General features: G+C 38.3%; 1 protein-coding gene across 2 annotated transcripts; it reads left to right on the top strand.

Annotated features, from left to right (window-relative positions):
- Positions 1–10254: 10254 nt before the first annotated feature.
- LOC126755097 (odorant receptor 94a-like) lies at positions 10255–17823 on the top strand. Of its 2 annotated transcripts, none has more exons than XM_050467429.1 (4): positions 10255–10994; positions 11073–11172; positions 11234–11500; positions 17298–17823. In XM_050467429.1, the coding sequence occupies exons 1-4, from the start codon at positions 10270–10272 to the stop codon at positions 17355–17357; spliced, it is 1152 nt and encodes a 383-aa protein (XP_050323386.1). In that variant the 5' UTR covers positions 10255–10269; the 3' UTR covers positions 17358–17823. The 2 variants fall into 2 exon arrangements, with proteins under 2 accessions (XP_050323386.1, XP_050323385.1); XM_050467428.1 differs by lacking the exon at positions 17298–17823 and adding an exon at positions 11576–11819.
- Positions 17824–21509: the final 3686 nt, after the last annotated feature.

Below are 21509 nucleotides of genomic sequence, written 5' to 3'. Positions count from 1 at the left end.
ATCCCGCTAGCTCAAAATATTAAATTCTCATACGTGTGTAAGTGTGTGTTCGCATGAGCGTATGTGTGTGTGCGGGCGCGATGAGCAAATAAAACGAAAAGTTATCAACTTTTTTCCACCAATTGCACAATAAACTCAACACCTGACTGCACTCGGCGATTAGAAATTGTGGGTGGTGCGGCCATAGCAAAGCGCCTGCAATTCTTCTACTTTTGAAATGTGTGTCTATGTGTATGTGGATTTACATTTTCATATGTGGGTAACAGGCTATTAAAATAAATTACAATTTATCTATATGTAAAAATCATTTGGAAAGCAGTTCGCTTACAACGATGTATAGAATTAGGCGCTGCAACTACCTAACTAAACTGACACACACTTCGGCACACATACATCAAGCGAACGTGTTGCTTATGGTGTAATTAACAAGTATTTTAATTACAATAAGCTCACAGCATCGCGTGTTTATCATTGAATAGAACTCGGAGGGCAAATGAATGACAGCAGTTTAGCATATTTTTAGGTGTTAAATGCACACATGTATATTTGTGCAATACATCTCACACATATTTTTGGAACAAATTATCAGCGAGGTAATTGTTTGACATTTTTAGTGTTTAAATTACTGAACTTTGAACATTGTCACATGCAAGGGAGTTTCACAAGAAGAGTAAATTTTGGAAAGTACACAAAAAATTTTGAAAACAAGTAAGGAAGAGCTAAGTTCCGTTGTACCGAGTACTTCATTTTCTTGTAACTTGTCGGGACTAAAGCCGGGGAAATAACTTCAGGTGCATAAGGTTTGTTAGTTATATGGGGTCTAGGGCAAGTTTCCACCCGATTTTAAAAAGTTTAGGCAAAAAGTTGCACCGTTATTAGAGAAATAATTTCACTAAGGTAGCACACATATTGGGCGATATATGCGGTATAAAGTAAACAGGAAGGTCGAAAAACTTTGTATTAGGTCGGCTATTCAACCCATTTCTGACATATAGGCATACTGTTATGAGGAAAGGAATTTCAATAACATATCTCATAGATTGAAAGATAAAATATTCGTGGTATGAACTGGTACAATGAACAGCTGTAGTCAGATTTCGACCATTTTTGGTTATAAGGGGACTTATTTTATATTCATATCGTCACCTGAAATGCAAAATAACGTAATAACATTTTGGGAAATTTACAATGGCCTGAATGAAACAAAAAATAAAATGGAACATGAGTGAAAAAAAAATTTTAATATTGGTTAAAACTGGTTTATATCTGAGTGCAGAACTTGAAAATGTTGAACATATGTAATATTATGTACATATGTAGTTTGAAGTAGTGAAGCGTAATCAATAAGACACTCAATTTCGAATTTTTATACTCTCGCAACAAAGTTGCTAAGGAGAGTATTATAGTTTTGTTCACATAACGGTTGTTTGTAAGTCCTAAAAAGAGTCAGATATAGGGTTATATATACCAAAGTGATCAATTTAAGAGTTCAAATCCGGATTGTGTTATATACTTGGTACACGTATTTCTTCGCTCCATAAGAAGGTTAAGTTCGAAGATGAGTTATAGTGCCACGATATCGCCAAAAACCTATAAAGTGTCATAACTAAATAAAGATATAAAGTGAAATTCGGCACAAAGGATCGATATTTGGACGTAATTTTTTTGGAAAAGTGATTAATTAAGTTTTTTGTAAATATCTCAAACTACTATAGCTATGTCAACCAAACTCTATGGAGTCGTTTCCTTCAGGCATTTTCATATACAGTTCAAAAATGGAAGAAATCGGATAATAACCACGCCCACCTCCCATACAAAGGTTATGTTGAAAATCACTAAAAGTGCGTTAACCGACTAATAAAAAACGTCAGAAACACTAAATTTTACGGAAGAAATGGCAGAAGGAAGCTGCACCCAGGCTTTTTTTTTAAATTGAAAATGGGCGTGGCTTATGGACCAAAAACCATATCTCAGGAACTACTCAACCTATTTCAATGAAATTCGGTACATAATATTTTCTTAACACCCTCATGACATATACGAAATATAACGCTATTTTGAATTCCATCTGATGCCTTCTCTGTATAATATATACATTAGGAAATGAAAATACAATTAAATACTCAAAATACACAAATTGATCTAATCTAATTAATTTTACAGCTCAATAAAAAAATATGTAAATTATTATCACTTTATCATGCGAGAGTATAAAATGGTCGGTGACACCCGAACTTATCCCTTCCTTACTTGTTTGATGATACATTAGTTTGCATTTCACGTGACGATATATACATATATTCTATCCCGATACATTTATTTGTGCTTGATTTTTATACTGGAAAATGAAAGAATCAAACGAAATTTAAAATTGTGTTATATAGAAAGTAGGCGTGGTTATAGTACGATATCGCCAATTCTTCTACTGGGATATAGGAATGTCAAAGTGATTAATTAAGATGCAAAACGTCAAACAGAGGATCGAAATCCAAGCAATTTTATATATAACCCCTATACTGACAGACACCTTAGCTTTGTTTGAAAAGCGAAAATCTATCTATTTTCCCCAATTCCTCATACTATTAACATGCCACGTACTAAAAAAGCAATCATCTAGGGTAAAGTCAGCCGGATGTTTCAAAATTCTGATATTAGCTATATAAGGGCTAGGACAAGTTTTCGCTTAAATATATCTATTTTTAGCACATAGATACACTGTTATGAATAAATCACGCTCTCTCATTTTCATTGAGATAACTCACATTTTGGCTCATATATGCGGTACTGGAAATTCGAAAACCTTTATGTTTGGTATATGAGGGCTAATGGAAGTATTGGTCCGATTCAACCCATTTTTGACATACAGACTAAAAGACAGACTAACCATTATCAAAGAAGGATTATTCTTTAATTTCAATTATATAGTATATATTGCACATTGACCCCTATTTTCGATCAAAAGTCAACTATAGGTACCGGGGTCCAAATATTTGGTACCTACCGGCTTTTTATTCGATTTAAACAATTTTTGGTCATAAGTTGGCATACACTAAAGGCATTATTCGCGCAAAGTTTTATCCCGTTATATTCATTTCTGCTTGAATTGTGTAATGGATAGTAAAATAATCTAGTTTAATTTAAAATCGTGTTATTTGGGAAGAAGGGGTTTTCACCAAAAAGTGGGCAGTGCAAAGCTGCGCTCATCAGCATGTGTGGTGCATTAAGGTCACCCCAAACATTGCACTTAATGCAATTCTGAACATAACGCCAGTGAATATTGCCGGAAGGTGTATGGCCGCAAAGGTGGCCATTAGGCTCAGGGAGTATGGATTCCTAAAGGAGCGGGTATCTGAACACTCTGATATCCTCACAAGCTTCGACTGCATGCCGGATCATCTGGATCATGGAGTCGCCATATCGAACTCCGGTGGCTCCTTCTCTGCACTTATACCGACGAAGGAGGTTTGGCAGGGAAGAAGCCGTTGGAGGAGAGGGGCAGTAAGCTTCTTTACAGATGGGTCAAAGCTTGGGGGAAGGTTGCAGCCATCAAGGAAGCAGCAGATATGCTGCTCAATAGAGTGTCTAACTTCAGAGAGGTGACCATTCACTCGGATAGCAGAGCGGCGATACTAGCCTTGAACTCGTTCACAGTGCGTTCAGGGTTGGTCGAAGAGTGTCTGACGTCACTGTCTCTGGCGGCGAGAGCTTTTATTATAAGACTTGTATGGGTGCCGGGCCACAGCGGAATCGCAGGTAACTGCAAAGCTGATGAGGAACGGGTAGGTGCTCCGGCATCCCCTTGTGTTCTACTAATAGATAGCTGGGCCTCGCGGCTGCTCGGTCAGCGATGGGCCAGCATTGGTACCTGCGCGGTCGCAAAAGCCTGTTGACCAAAGATAGATCGAAGGAGATCTAGTGATCTCTTTGCCCTCAGCAAGGCTAGCCTCTCATTAATGATGGGGTCACTGCTCTATTGGCATACACGCTATAAGATGCAGTAGAAACTAGCCTGCACTTCCTTCTTGACTGCCCTACTTTTGGAAGATCAAGACTTAGGCACTTGGGGGCACATCAGACATCCCACCGATTAAGCGCCTCTGCTAATTTGTATTGGATACTAAACGGTTTGCCGATCTCTAAGTCCGAACACGGGAGTTCGATTTTCAATGGCTTCACAAAGGACTACTTCTAGTTCCTGTGCGATCTCTGATCAGCCATCTAACCTAACCTAACCTAACCTAAAGCCCAACGTCCAATTTTCACTCGGGCTCCTATAAAGCTTTTCCATACCCTCTCGCAGGTAAAACTTAATGTCTCTGGCGTATTTATTTATTGATTTATTGAGCTTTTAGTAGTTTTTAACAGTACCGGGGCTATCTTCCGATTTCAGCTATTTTCACACTATCGGTAGAAGGGCGGGGCCACGCCCACTTTTTCAAAAAATTTTACCCACAGGTGCCCCTTGCTACTGCGACCATCGGTACCGAATTACAGCGTATGTGTTTTCGTTTAATGGCGGATTGTGGGAGTGGCAGTGGTCCGATTACGCCTATCTACCAACTCGGATTTTTTGTAGTAAGGAGCACACATATCAAGTTTTATCGCGATATCCCAATTTTTACTCAAGTTACAGCTTGCACGGACGGACGGACGGACAGGATTATTATACATATTTATATAACCCTATATCTATCTCGCTTACTTTTAGGCGATACGTACAACCATTAGGTGAACCAAACTATAATACACTGTAGCAACTGGTTGCAAGAGTATAAATATCACAGTAGGAGTTCACCTTAGTAAATGTTCCTTAGAATAAGTCCTTAGCTTACTCAAGACGAGTGTAAAGCGATTTTTTGCATCAACTCAACACACTCTCAGCAATTTCACATCTTCTTTAACTCATCGGAAGAAGCAGTTATCTGGATGTCCCCAAAATATTTCCCCCTGAACGCGTTCACATTCTCAACTCAAATTGCTCCCCACTGATTGATTTTTCCCCTTTTGCAAACAAACGGAAAGCGTACGGGACCAGAGAGCAATCTGGAGAATAGTATAAATGGCAAAGCAATGTTTAGCTTAATTCGAACAACTTAGTCATGAAAAGGTAAGGTTATGAGTGGGTGCGATTTTATGGAGCGATAACAGTATTTTCTCCCTGAAGTGACTCCTTCGAATTGCGTTTAAACAGTATCTCGGTTGCGCTTGTGGTCTGGAGCAAGCAGTCCGGCACACATCAGCACGCAGGCTACCCCGGTTCTTTAATATCACTGCTACCCTTTCAAAAGTGAATATAAATCTTTTTACACGCTTACTCACATAACAGTCAAAACCTTCTCTAAAAATTATCACCTACTTTAATTATAAAAAAAAACACAACACAAAAAGACACCATCACTTCGACAGAAACCGTTGCATACTATGAAGCCTCGATTTCTGCTATGAAGATCTTTTCATAAATTTAGAAGAGAAAGAGGAGCTCGTCATATGTCGAGCAGAAAGCGTGATAAAGGATAATCGGAATGAAAATCATTTCATGGAATGGGTGAGAGCTTGAAGAAGATACAAAGCGATTTTTTCCATGATCGGTGCGGTGACAAAATATGTTCCTTGATATAAAAATTAATTTAATACAAACCAAAAACGTAGTTTTCTAACATATTTAAAAGCGCTATCTTCAAATTACTCGCCTCAAGCTTAAAGCTCGGCTTAGCCAAATCAACTTTTTATATTATTAGAAAAAAAAACTGGTTTCTACTGTACAAAGAAGATGGCTCGACTTAATGAAAATAAATTTACTGTAATATCCCATTTGTTTAAGGCCTCATTTAAAAGCAGCGCATTAAATATTGCAATTTTGTATTCAGCAAAGTGTTTCGCAAGCAATTCATTAACGGCTGTCAAAATAAACACACGCAAACAATTATTCAACACACACGGTATAATCTTGCGAATAAATATACCCAGAGCCATATAACTGTACCGCGACTGTACGTACATATGTGCACACGACAATAATCGATGCAAATTTTCTAAACACACGAAATTTTGCACCATTTCCAATTTATTATTTATTTGCATGCAAATTTTCCAAATTGATTGTTTTTTTTCAGTTTTATTTTTGCTTTTGTAGATTTACCAGGTATTTGAAATGTAAAACGCCCAGGCGACCACCGCGGTGTTTTGCATTCTTTTGACGCTAGTTTTCAATATTCTAACACTAATATATTTATGTATGCCCAGTAGTGAATTGAACAGTTTCCATTCCACACAGAGCACTTGTGTATATTGCCATTGCTGCAAAGGTTGTTCCAAGGCCCAGAAAAACTATGTATAAGAGTGGGACCAAAAAAAGGTCACGCTGAAAAAAAGGGGCAAAGAGCTTTTTCACCTACGGAACGGAATTCGGGGTAAGGTTTGAAGGCAAATCCTCTGTAAGAAGCTCTCAGTCAAGCTTAGCTTCAGGCTACCGGACTACTGTAGTGTCTTTCAGCAAAAGTAGCTATTGTAAAAGTAGCAATAGACTTAGGCGGTTCGTCGATTTTTGAGGTTTTTAAATCAAATATAAGTATGTATAGTGTAAATTAAATATATAACCAACCTCCCAAGGGATAGACTCAATCTACTTGTCGCTTTTTATACTGGCCATTGCAAGCTCAAGAAGCACTTATATAACATGGGCCTAGCTTCTTGTGCAAGTTGTCTGTGCTGCAATATGGAGCCTGAAATTCCAGACCAACAGCAAATTGACTGCACAGCAATCAGTAGACGCAGGATAAAGGCCCTTGGATCCATGTTTCCATATAGGAATCACACTTAATCCTTAAGAGCACTTAGCAGTATATTGGAATTTATCAATATGCTGGAGTTATGTGTGTCGTGACTTAGGAGAGGGCACAATAGACCTTAGATCGCGATACAATCCTAATTTATTTATCTATCTACCTAACGACAAATTACCAAGCTAAAATCGTAAAGGAGAGTTTGCGGATACCTCCTTAAAGTGGTATTGTCTCTATTTTCAAATGACGATACAAATTCTTGAGACTTAAAATCAATTCTATACATATATATATATATTAAAATCAAATATATACATTATAACCGAACTAAAAGTTTTCAGAAAAAATTTTTAACACGAAAAAAATAATTCCTCCACTAAGAAAGTATTATAACCCTACTGCGTATAAGTCAAGAGACTTGTTAGCGCAGGATTGCACCACAAGCGCTGCCAGTTTAATGGAGCATCTGGTCTACTTTATTCGATTCGCTACTCTCAAATGCTTGGTCTGGTCTTTCATCAAACCGACCCTCAACACATCTGATTTCGCATTCTTAGAGACTAGTGTTTACCTGCTACCATGCTTCTGTGGCACAAAGCTCTGAACTAGTAAAGTGCGCTTCCATGTCTAAATTTTCCTATTTACATGGATAAATAAATAAATGAAAATGATTAATGCAACGCCGCACTGTTTACTTTACGCTATGTGAAACGTGAAATTCCAGCGCAGTTCGTTATTGCCACATTTTCACGCACAGAAAATTGCAAGCTTGTCACATACACACACACACATATACACAAATGTGTTTCTGCGAGTGTGTACTCATGTGTCCAACTGTATTTATTTTATTTTCATTGTTACTTTGCCGCCACATATTTCTATATTTTCGCGTGTTTATATTTACGCCACATTCTAAATATCCTTTGCATACAAACACCAGCAAATCGCCTGAATTCACTCTCAAACAAACCACCATTATTTGCCACTCGCGGTTTCACCTTCGCGCATTTGCATTTGCATTGGAAATTGTAAATAATTAAAATTTTTACAGCGAAAATATTTCATATATTATTGAAGTAAATTCCTAGTGGCAGTCGGCGTAGCCAAATAGACTTAGTGAGTGACTACTTCGAAATGGGTCATAAAGAAATATCTTACTGAAAAATGATAAGAGTCAGTAGCGAGCTCTGAATTTCGGAGCGTGCACCGACTGGATTCGGTAGAGGGCGTTTCTAGATAACGAACGAGCGACTGGTCAGTTGTCTGGAGGTCAGGACAAGCATTTTCGCGCAACGTGTTTCTGTGAGTGGTGCAAGCCGAAAATACAGCGTTCGTTAGTGCAGCGGTACGCAATTAAATTCTGTGTAAAACTCGGTAAATCTGCGACAGAGACGTTTGATATGATCGAGCAGGCTTACCCAGATGTTGCGTTAACAAGAAGTTGGTATGTTTCGGTGGAACCAGGCCTTTTTGGAGGGTCGGGAAGTGGTCGCTGGTGAAAACCGTGCTGCGAGACCTGTGACATCGATAAACACCGACAATGTGACTCTTGTGCGCAAAGTTTTGAACATACCGTCGACTAATCATTCGTTTACGTTCCTCAAGACACTCACACGAAGGGTCAATCGGGTCCTGCAAGACAGCGCAGCCGATTGAAAGTTGCCCTCCAACAACGCCACGGCTCACACCGCCTTTCTTGTTAACAGCCACCTAACCAATGTCGGCATCCCAACCAGCTACCAGCATTCTTGTTAACAGCTACCTAACCAAGGCCGGCATCCCAACGCTTCCGCAGCCGCCCAGCAGCCCAGATGTGGCTCTCCTAGACTTTTTTTGTTTCCTTGCCTGAAAAGTCCGATAAAAGGCAAACATTTTGAGACGACTGAGGCGATCCAAGCAGCAAGCACCTCGGCTCTCAAGGCTATTCCGGAGAATGCCTTCCGCGAAGTCCTCAATGCTTGGAAATCGCAGCGCTGCATCGACGCAGAAAAAACCTATATTAAAAGCTTTTAAAGAATTGTAACAATTGGTTCAATAAATTTTTTTAAATCAACTCAGTCCTATTACTTTCCGAAAAACCCTGAACATTGCAATAAAATAAGTCATCCGCACGTCTTCAATATAAGTATAATGTGTTTTTTCAATTTACTAGGATTTTGTATTAAAAGATCGATTTAAAGTTATCATATTCAACTAAATAAAAACTAATATATTTAATATAATAATCTTCATGTTCCACGTAAATGTTTATTATCCATTTTCGAAAAACTTTGTGACTTTTACCGCATATATCGGCCAATATGGGAGTTATCTCAATGAAAATGAGAGAGCGTGTTTTACTCATAACAGTGTATCTAAAATGGATAAACTTAAGCGAAACTTGTCCAAGCTTCTACTCGTATGTAACTATGTAATCTCAGAACTTTCGAACATCCACTTGACTTTATTCCATTGGATTGTATGTTAGGTACCTTAATGAAACCCAGAGGACTTGTTTCGTATGTGGCATTTAAATATTGTGTTATTGCCATAAATAGATAAAATCGGGTCAATACTACCCCCAATTCAAATATTTTCTTGAAAAAATTGATCGGGCTTTGATTCTTGCAAGTTGCAAAAGTATAAAATGTTCGGTTATCATAGTTTAGTAGGCATACGTAAATACTCAAGTACGATTTTTTCAACACATTCCTTTGCCAACTTTCAATAGATGTTATTTCCTAAAAAAATACTTATACATACATTTGTAATTTTAACGTTAGACCTAACCACATCAAATAACATGTGGATTCAATTTAGGAACAGCTTCCTCTTAGTGTTTCAGTCTACCTGGTTTCTTTCCTATAAGGAGATTAAGTTCGCATGTGCGGAGCTTTGAAAAATAGAAGAAAACTTAACGTCAAAATGCCATAAGTATGCAATAACTAAACGTAAACATGCTCATTATTATTACAATGTGTGAAATCAATAACTCAAAGGGTACGTTATTGCCAAAGAAAGTTCACACTAGACCATAATTTTGTTGCATCCTTCTGTCAATTCTCACACTGCCATAAGTATGCAATCATCAGTGTAAACGTAAACATGCTCATTATTATTACAATGTGTGAAATCAATAACTCATTTAGTCAGGGTACGTTATTGCCAAAGAAAGTTCACACTAGACCATAATTTTGTTGCACAAAGTGTTAGGTGCAAATCTTAGATTGCATTTTAATTGATTTTACCTCAACTGGTGCTTACACCTTTGTTACATGAGCTTAAATTATTTAAGTGCACTCTGTTCACTCAGTGGGTAGAATATTGGGAACACACTTTGGTCTTGTAGAACTGTGGTGCACAAATCCATTAACTAAGCCACCACCTTGCTGAATAAACTACTAAAAATTATTGAATTTTAATTAATATGTCAACTAAGTATAAAAACAAAGCCAGAGAGGTAAAGGAGTACAGTTGTCAATAACACGTAAGACTTCAAACTCCCATCATGTTCTGTGATAAAATTGCGAATGCACGATTTGAAATAAAAGTGCTAACGGTTCTTGGACTCTGGTCCCCGGTTCATAACAATTCTACGTTTTTTGGACGATATTACCGCTATTATCAATTAATACTGAATATTACGCTGACATTTACATTCACGCTGCTCTTGTGGATGGAAATCGTATATAGTGGAGATATTGATTATGTGTTCCAATGGATGCGGCTTGCAATCACTGAAACTTGTACCATCGTTAAAGTTCTCAATATGTGGTACCATTCTCAAGCGGCAAATGAATTGCTTCAAGAATGGGACAAAAGTGATATGTTTGCTTTAAAGACGAATGAGGAACAAAAGATGTGGCAGGATGCTCAACGATCCTTTCGGAAGATTGTATTAGTCTATTCGCTTCTCAGCATTTGCTCGGTGTTCATGGCTTTGTTTTCCGTTTTCTTCATGGAAACACTTGCACTTCCCATCCCATACTGGATGCCAGCATCGTGGCGCGGTAGTAATGCGTGGCCTCTATTCCTATACGAAGATGTGGTCGTGCCATTCAGCTGCCTATGCAACACCCAAATCGAATTATTTTTGTGTTACCTAATGTTCCATTTCACACTTTGCCTGCGCATGATTGGCATGAGGATGGAGCGATTGGGTGATCAAGAGAACGATAGGGAGATCACCACTGAGCTTGAAAACATAATAAAAATCCATCAACGAGTTGAGTGGTTAGTTTCGGTGAATAGAAATGCATAATAGTTTAACTAACTTCTAACGATGTACTTGTTTTATACGAAATTCTTTAGTATGGCCAAAAGCTGTCAGAAAATCATAACGTGGCCTGTGCTGGCACAGATTATATTCAGTTCTCTCATCATTTGCTGCTCTATTTACTCCATACAACGCGTAAGTTCTTTATTTATTGCCGACCTGTGTGAAGTATTTAACAACAGTTATCATTATTTAGATAAGCTTTAGTGAGAACCCATCTAATTTTTTGGGTTTCATACAATATGTCAGTGCTATGGCATTAGAAATATTCCTACCATGTTATTATGCCAACGAAATAATCGTGGAATCAGAGAATTTGAGCAATCATCTCTACAACTGCGATTGGACTGGGATGTCTTTGTATAATAGACGTCAAATTTTTCTTTACATGGAACATTTAAAGCAGCCAATAGCTTTGTATGCCGGAGGTTATTTCCAAATTGGGCTGCCGGTTTTTTCGAAGGTATTTCAGAAAACGTTTTTACTTACATATATGTATGTATATGTACATTACTTCTGTAATAATTTTACTTTCAAGACTATGAACAATGCCTACAGTCTCCTAGCTCTGCTGGCCAACGTCAATGAAGAAGAGTGAGATTATATTTGAATCGCATAATCACAACGGAAGACACTTATTATCATAATGAGAGTTAAATATTTTTAGCTTAAACAAACGCACTTCACACAAATTATTGATAATTTTATGTATCCTAAGTTAAAGCACCTGAATACAGGACAAAGCAAAAAATTCTTTGCCGGCACTACTAGACAAAATAAAGTTAAATTTAAGATAACTGTTTGAATTTACTGAAGTCAACCGTAAACGCCCTGGCAGGTACTGCGTCGAGTAGTTTCAGAGCTGAAGAGTTTTTGTTCATTCGGACAACATGACCTAGCCAGCGTAGCCGCTGTCTTTGAATTCGCTGAACTATGGCAATGTCGTCGTATATCTCATACAGCTCATCGGTCCATCGAATGCGATATTCGCCGTGGCCAACGCGCAAAGGACCATAAATCTTTCGCAGAACTTTTCTCTCGAAAACTCGCAACGTCCACTCATCAGATATTGTCATCGTCAATGTCTTTGCACCATATAGAAGGACGGGAATAATGAGTGACTTATAGAGTTTGGTTTTTGTTCGTTGAGAGACGACTTTACTTCTCAATTGCCTACTCAGTCCACAGTAGCACCTGTGTTGGCAAGAGTAATTCTGCGTTGAATTTCGAGGCTGACATTTTTGTGGTGTTGATACTGGTTCCAAAATAGATGAAGTTATCTACGATGACTGTCAACAGTGACGTGAGAGCCAAGTCGCGAGTGCGACGACTTTTTGCTTTGCTTCCTTATCCACCGTGTGGAAAGCAGAACATACGCCAGCAGCTGTACACTCTTATAGAAAATTGTACCTGCTCGATTAAGTTCTGCAGCTCGAATTATTTTCTTCAACAGTTTAGGAGCTTTTGATGTTGCTCAACGTCAGTTTACACAGCAGTATTAGTTTCCTCCTTCTCGTGCTATCAAAAACAACTTTGAAATCCACGAAGAGATGGTGCGTGTCGATTCTCTTTTCACGGGTATTTTCCAAAATTTGGCACATGGTGAATATCTGGTTACTTGTTGATTTGCCAGGCCTAAAGCCACACTGATAAGGTCCAATCAGTTTGTTGACGGTGGGCTTTAATCCTTCACACAATACGCTCGATAGAACTTTATACGCGATGTTGAGGAGGCTTATCCCACGGTAGTTGACGCAGATTGTGCGGTCTCCCTTTTTGTGGATTGGGCAGAGCACACTCAAATACCAATTGTTGGGCATGCTTTGGTCTGACCATATTTTACAAAAAATCTGATGCATTCTCCTTCTCAGTTCTTCGCCGCCGTATTTGAATAGCTGGGTCGGCAATCCATCGGCCCCCGCCGCTTTGTTGTTTTGCAGTCGGATAATTGCTATTCGTTATATTTTCGCTGCCATTCAGTAAGCTGAAGTGTTCCTAGATGCTCTGGTCTTGAAACGTTCCGTTATTTCCCGCATCTTTTCCCAGAATTTTCGAGTATTACCCATGACGGCCAGCTTGTCAAGCTCTTCATACTCACGCTTTTCGACCTCTTTCTTTTTCTGTCTACAAATACGTCTCGCTTCGTCTTCAACTCTCGGTGTCTATCTCATCCCGCACGTATTGTAGTCGATTGTAGCGTTGCCAGATAAGCAGTCTGCTTTCTCTCCACTTCGACACGGCAGTCCTCATCGTACCACTTGTTCTTTTGCATTTTCCGAAAACCAAAGGATTCGGTTGCAGCTGTTCGTAAGGAGCTTGAAATGACGTCCCACAGATTCCTTATACCGAGTTGCTGATGAGTGCTGTCAGAGAGCAGGAGTCCATCCTTTCTTGTGTTTGTTCTGTTCTAAAACAGTGAAGACGTGTCTTCCGTCTATCATAACATGATCGATCTGGTTGGTGGGTTTTCAATCCGGAGACAGCTAGGTTGCTTGGTGAATTTCCCGATGCTGGAATTTATTACTACACAACTATGTGGAGGGATGTTTGCGTTCTCACTTTAGCTCGCCTTCAAACGGATGTTCCTTTGTTACCTAGAGAATACTTGATCTAAGACCGGAAGTCGTGAGCTGCTTGAGCCATATGTAAAAGAATATTTTCTGGCCACTCCCAAGTGAATGGCGATCAGAGAACTTTTCTCACTTGCGTGAACTTCTACACATGACTCTATCCTCCTTAGATATATAGGAATATATATATATATATATATATAAATGAGAGAGCTGACAAAGATTTTCGAAACTCTGGGATTGTACTGCATATATCGACCAATTGAAAAAAAAACAATTTTATTATTCAAAATACGCTTTATTATTCAGTATAATCTCCCTGAACATTCATACATACATACATACATTCTAATGATCCTCTAATCTGTGGATCCCACCCTTGAAGTGAGAATCCGGAAGATCTGCAAAATACGCTGCAACAGCCCTTATGACCTCTTCATTTGCTGAAAAACGCTTGCCACGCATACATTTTTTGAGTTCTGAAAACAAATAGAAGTAGCCGGGGGCCAAACTCGGTGAATACGGTGGATGCTCCAGCAATTCGAACTTTGATTCATGGGTTTTAGCATAGTTTCTCTTGTTACACGGTGCATTGTCCTGATGAAAAAGGAGTTTTTTCTTCTGCAAACCGGGTCTTTCTTCAGGAATTTTTTCCTTCAACTGGTTCAAAAGGTTGCAATAATATTCAGAATTAATTGGTTTTACCAATTTGCAAGAAATCCACTAACAAAATCCCTCTCGCATCCCAAAAAACTGATGTCATAACCTTCTTGACCGATTTCCGGACACGAACTCGTTTCGAAGCCGAACAACCAGGTTCACACCACTCTTAAGCCTCTTGTTTTGATTCAGGTTCATGGTGATAGACATAAGTCTCATCCATAGTGATGAATCGACGCACACAATCCACTTTCTCCTTTTTAAAACGCTCCAAATGTTGCTGAGAAAGTAGCATTCAAATGTGTTTTTATTCCATTGTTAGGGAATGCGACACTCATTGTGCACACAGCGTTCTAAAACCCAAAATTTCACTTTTAATATGAATCACAATGAGATGTGTAGAGCCTCCACTAAATCTCTCTGCGTCAATCGACGATCTTCCAAACCATATTTTGTATTTTGGCTATGGTTTCTGATGTTGATGCGCTTTTTGGACGTCCTTCACGTGGATCGTCTTCAATGCTTGTACGACCACGTTTAAATTCAGAAACCCATCTTTCTACTGTTCTAATTATAGGTGAACAATCAGTATACACTTTTAACATTCGTTTGTGAATTTCTTTTGGTGCTACACCTTTCAAAAATAAGAATTTTATCACTATCGTGCCTTTCTTATCGAACGATAAAAATAATTGAACAACCTGGTATGTGAGTTATATCAATAGAAATTAGAGAGCGTGTTTTACTCATAACAGTATATCTAAAATGGATAAAATTAAGTGAAAACTTGTCCAAGCCTCTATGTAACTAAATATCAGAATTTTCTAACACTTGACTTTGGTCCATTGGATTGTATGTCAGGTACCTTTATGAAAGGCATGTATGTGACATGTTAAAAGTATGTGTTACTGGCGTAAATAGATAAAATCAGATCAATACTACCCCCAATTCCCATATTTTCTTGAAGAAATTTCTCAGGCTTTGATTCTTATTAATTGCAAAAGTATAAAATGTTCGGTTATCAAAGTTTAGTAGGCATACGTAAATACTCAAGTATGATTTGTTCAACACATTCCTTTGACAGCTTTCAATGGATGTTATTTACTAAAAAATATGATTACTCATGATGACTACCTATGCATACATTTGTCATTTTAACGTTAGACCTAACCACAGAAAATAACATGTGGATTCTATTTAGGAGCAGCTCTCTCATAGAATCAATCAGTCTACCTGGTTTCTTTCCTATGAGCAGATTAAGTTCGCATGTGCGGAGCTTTGAAAAATAGAAGAAAACTCGCAAAATTAACTAAAAATCCTTCTGTCAATTCTCACACTGCCATAAGTATGCAATCATCAGTGTAAATGTAAACATGCTCATTATTATTACAATGTGTGAAATCAATAACACATTTAGTCAGGGTACGTTATTGCCAAAGAAAGTTCACACTAGACCATAATTTTGTTGCACAAAGTGTTAGGTGCAAATCTTAGATTTCATTTTAATTGATTTTACCTCAACTAGTGGTTACACCTTTGTTACATGACCTTAAATTATTTAAGTGCACTTTGGTCTTGTAGAACTGTGGTGCACAAATCCATTAACTAGGCCACCACCTTACTGAATAAACTATTAAAAGTTATTGAATTTTAATTAACATGTCAACTAAGTATAAAAACAAAGCCAGAGAGGTAAAGGAGTACAGTTGTCAATAACACGCAACACTTCAAGCTCCCATCATGTTCTGTGATAAAATTGCGAATGCACGATTTGAAATAAAAGTGCTAACGGTTCTTGGACTCTGGTCCCCGGTTCATAACAATTCTACATTTTTTGGACGATATTACCGCTATTATCAATTAATACTGAATATTACGCTGACATTTACATTCACGCTGCTCTTGTGGATGGAAATCATATATAGTGGAGATATTGATTATGTGTTCCAATGGATGAGCCTCGCAATCACTGAAACTTGTCTCATCGTAAAGGTTTTCAATATGTGGTACCATTCTCAAGCGGCTAATGAGTTAATTCAAGAATGGGACAAAAGTGATATGTTTGCTTTAAAGACGAATGAGGAACAAAAGATGTGGCAGGATGCTCAACGATCCTTTCGAAAGGTTGTATTAGTCTATTCGCTTATCAGCATTTGCTCGGTGTTCATGACTTTGTTTTCCGTTTTCTTCATGGAAACACTTGCACTTCCCATCCCATACTGGATGCCAGCGTCGTGGCGCGGTAGTAATGCGTGGCCTCTATTCCTGTACGAAGACATGGTCATGCCATTCAGCTGCCTATGCAACACCCAAATCGAATTATTTTTGTGTTACTTAATGTTCCATTTCACACTTTGCCTGCGCATGATTGGCATGAGGATGGAGCGATTGGGTGATCAAGAGAACGATAGGGAGATCACCACTGAGCTTGAAAACATAATAAAAATCCATCAACGAGTTGAGTGGTTAGTTTCGGCGAATAGAAATTCATAATAGTTTAACTAACTTCTAACGATGTACTTGTTTTATACGCAATTCTTTAGTATGGCCAAAAGATGTCAGAAAATCATAACGTGGCCTGTGCTGGCACAGATTATATTCAGTTCTCTCATCATTTGCTGCTCTATTTACTCCACACAACGCGTAAGTTCTTTATTTATTGCCGACCTGTGTGCAGTACTTAAAAACATTTAGCATTATTTAGATAAATTTTAGTGAGAACCCATCTAAATTTTTGGGTTTCTTGCAATATGCCAGTGCTATGGCTTTTCAAATATTTCTACCATGTTATTATGCCAACGAAATAATCGTGGAATCAGAGAATTTGAGCAACCATCTCTACAATTGCGATTGGACTGGGATGTCTTTGTATAATAGACGTCAAATTTTTCTTTACATGGAACATTTAAAGCAGCCAATGGCTTTGTATGCCGGAGGTTATTTCCAAATTGGGCTGCCGGTTTTTTCGAAGGTATTTCGACGATTACGATTTTACTTATACATTACTTCTGTAATAATTTTACTTTCAAGACTATGAACAATGCCTACAGTCTCCTAGCTCTGCTGGCCAACGTCAATGAAGAAGAGTGAGATTACATTTGAATCGCATAACCGCAACGGTAGACACTTATTATCATAATGAGAGTTATAATTATAATTTTAGATTAAACAAACGCACTTCACACAAATTATTGATAATTTTATGTATCCTAAGTTAAGGCACCTGAATACAGGACAAAGCAAGAAGTTCTTTGCCGGCACTACTAGGCAAAATAAAGTTAAATATGTGTAAGATAACTGTTTGAATTTGCCGAAGTCAACCGTAAGTAATTGTAAAAGTAATTGCAGTGACCGAGTGATTAAAAACATATGCGAACGAAAGAGAAGTCAGGGCCCTAACCGCGGCACTCGTTAAGGAGCGAAATTCATGTATTTTTATAGTTTCCGGATCCTTGCAGTAGCTATCGAATCCGCACTTTTGAAATTTGAAATTTCTTCTTGTTTGTACGAAAGAAATGTCACTCGTTAGCTATTTGAGAAACGTTACAGTACAAAAGTTTTGAATATATCAGTTAAAATTAATAAATAATAAAATAATAGATGATTAAAATCATAATAAATTACAAAAATGGTTATTTGCTAATTAAAAGCGCAATATAAAAAAGAAAATTTCATTCAACAAAGCCTCGAATCAAAGGACTGACGGTGGTCCGTAAGAGGAAAAGCGCTTAAATGTAGCAGAAGAACCACTCATCCAAGCTACGGGGATAGATGTTGCAGTAGAAGGGTTGACAATAGTTCAGTATTTTAGAGATGCAATGCCAGAAGAAGGTTTAAATGAGTTGGTACAGATGATTATTAACAGCGATTAATTGCATCAAGAGTTGAACGCTTTCTACAAAAGCCATATTAGTTATCAGAGAGACCATCATTTCTTTCCATATGATTTTCTAGGCGGGTACAGATTATCCGCTCCAGGATTTTGCCCATCGTATCGATCATACAGAACGGTCGATAGGAGCTCGGTTCTCCTGCCGGCTTGTTTGGCTTCTGTAAGGGTGCTAGCCGTTGTACTTTCAAAATTTTTGGAAACACTCCTTCATGAAGGCAACGTGTGTACAGTTCCGAAAATGGCTTTGGATCATAGCTGACCGCAATTTTAAGAGCCCTATTCGGGATACCATCTAATCCTGGAGCTTTGCTATTTTCAAAGCGCGCAGCAGCTTGAACAACTTCCAGCTCGGTGATTTCTGGCGCATCTACGACTTCTTCGCTGTAAAAATTTCCTCCTTCTTGGTTTTATTGTGGAAATAGAGTTTCGACGTAATCACAAATCTGCAAATATATGTATGTACATATTTATTCGTAAGTGTGTGGTTCAAATACAAATATATAAATGCATATAATATGTATTTCTGAGTACATACATGTATATATACGACTTACTATCATTGAATTAAGACTGTGGTATTGTTGAAAAACATGTGTTCATTCGCAGCTGGTTTTTGAAGACCTAATTGTGTACCATCAATACATCCGATAACTAAAAGTTTGTAAATTTATTTTTAGCATCTTTATTTAGTCGACAAACATACCTCCGGTACTTTATATATCTCAGCAAAGTATTCTGTGCACTTAGATAAACAGTCTGGCGAAAACTTAATAAAATGTGGACAAACCACGTCCCCTACAGTTTTACATACTAAGCTTTGGCACATTCCAATTAAAAAATCGTTTCCAACTGAGTGTTGATGGCCTCCACTCGCCAAAAGGGACAAAGCCACTGCTAATTGACGCATTGGTGGTCCTATAGTTGATAAATGCCAGTTAAATTTTATTTCCAATGGGATTAAAGTAAATGCATCTTTGGTCAACGTCCGGTGTTTTTACGTGGGCACCTGCTGACGACAGCCTTACTCCACGGCGCCCAAAAGCACAGCGGATCAAATCAATGCGTTGATCAGCGCCCTGAGAAATGCATCTTTGGTCAGTCTAAACCGCTTCCTGAGTCTGTAAATGATTTCAAAAAATAAGATCTATACATAGTTAAACGGTATATTTAGATGTTTTCTTACGCTGCTTCAGGTAAACCCATGGGATTATTTTTATCACGAATCCTGGACCTTATGCCCATTTGGTGATGTTAGGGTTCATTTCATTGCCTAACTATTTGTACAGCTAAGTAAAGCCAATGCTAATATTCTCTTATGTCTAAGACGGACTCAATGACAGCAAGAATGAGAAAAACTCCACTGCCAGGTGTGGTCACAGTAATGACAACTTTGAGTAAATTCCATTAGTGGAGAACCGTCAAACATAAATCTTGTTTATAATAACAAATCTTGGTCCGACAGTAAACTATCTTACTAAATTTATCCCACACCGCTCTTACAATATCGGATGGGCAGGATATCAAGGATAGGCGCCAAAAACGAAGGAGTCATATCAGTCGATATCTTTCGTTTACTCAGTACTCCCTCTGTTTCCGATTTTACTAATCATGTCTGCCTAGCGAGTGATCAACTTGGTTTTCCACATCGAATTCCATAGGCCTCGGGTTAAAAATATGAACCTTTAACCATTTTAACACTGTGATATAGGTGTAGTTTATATTGTATACCGAATTCGCGTTTCGTTCAAGTAGGTTCCGAGATATGGATATTCACATGAATGTGAGCGATCCCAAGGCCATCGCCCAAATTTGACACTGGCTCTTAAAAATCCCTCTTTTAACCATCTTAAACCTTTAAGCGTTTTTTAACAAAACCGTTATATGGGAATAGAGCGAGATAATAATTCGATTTCATCCTTTTTCGCACTGCAGGTAGGAACTCTTAAAGAATTTGATTATTGTAGCTATAGTGGTTTAAGAAACATTAAAACTTTTAGAGGGCGAACCTACAACACTTTTTCGAAATTTCAGAGATCAGAGTTGATCGATGTGATAAATTTCTCCGTATAGTGTACCATTTCTTTAGGCAGTAATTGCTTGACATGAATTTGATCGTTCAGTTTGTGTGCCAGCTATATACAATAATGGCCACGTATCAACAGTTCCGACAAATGAGCAGCTCCTTGGAGAGAAAAATACTTGCACAAAGTTCCAGATCGATATCTCAAAAACTAAGGCAACTTTGTGAACTTACTGATGAACATGACTAAGTCGACGCAACTCGCCACTCTAATCATTTATATATACACTTTATAAGGTCTTCGACAGTTCCTTTTGGGTGTTACAAACATCGTGACATGCTTAGTAAACCCTAATCAGGGTATAATGATATATAGTATTATATATCATACTCTTTCAAATTCAGATATGTTCTTCAATAATTTTCGATCGATGTATATATCGCGAGGAGATCGTTGATTAATTGGTCTCGTGTTTTACTACCCAGTGCTCAGCTAGGAGCTAGGTTTCAATATCCTGGATGTAGACACCCCACTAAACAGGTAAGAATGATGTGTTGCTTATCACACCGTCAGATATTTCAAAAGATGCGCAAATAAATAAATACAACAACGACCGGGTACTATTATACTTGAATTTTGTTGTGTTTGACAGCTGGTGGTGGAAATAGTGAAACCACAACAAGCGAACTACGAAAGCAGTTACCATAGATACAAGTATGTGCACAGATATGTAGATTTGTATGTAGATATGAAAACGGAAGAGCTCAAGCAAACAGCAAAAATGCCAACAGCGACATTTCTTCTCCGTCATCCTTTCGGCGTGTGGTGGTGGCGACGGTGGCGACGCCTTGACTTTCTTGCGCGCTTGTCATTCTCCTTGCGACGCGCGCTCAACTCAAAGCTAACCAAACACTGTTGATTCTGCTGCCATATTTATTGTGGTTGTTGCTGTTGCTCATTGCATTGAAAGTCAGAAAAATGTAAGAAAATTCATAATATTCATGAGTTTAGTTTAATGAAGTGCCAATGGCAATAAAAATGTTTCATTATGGAAATCCGAGCTAAAACCAAAACTCCGTAAACCCATAATGCGGTTGTGAGGGATGGCGGTGGCAGAGGTGCCACGATGGAAGGAGCGCGCACATAATCGCCGCAGCAGCAGCAGCAGCAACCGCAACGATGACGCCAGGCTAAGCGTTCACACTACGCCGGGTAGTGGCCCTTCGGTCGGTCGGTTGGCGACAGGAAACACCGGGGCATAGGAAGTGATGCGACTGTCATGCCTTCAGCGCTTATCTTTTTCTCCGCTGATAATTTTTCACTTTCGCA

This window comes from Bactrocera neohumeralis, chromosome 4, assembly GCF_024586455.1.
Source record: "Bactrocera neohumeralis isolate Rockhampton chromosome 4, APGP_CSIRO_Bneo_wtdbg2-racon-allhic-juicebox.fasta_v2, whole genome shotgun sequence".
Classification (NCBI taxonomy): domain Eukaryota; kingdom Metazoa; phylum Arthropoda; class Insecta; order Diptera; family Tephritidae; genus Bactrocera; species Bactrocera neohumeralis.
Note: the sequence above shows the minus strand (reverse complement) of the source record. Positions and strands in the feature narration are given on the sequence as shown.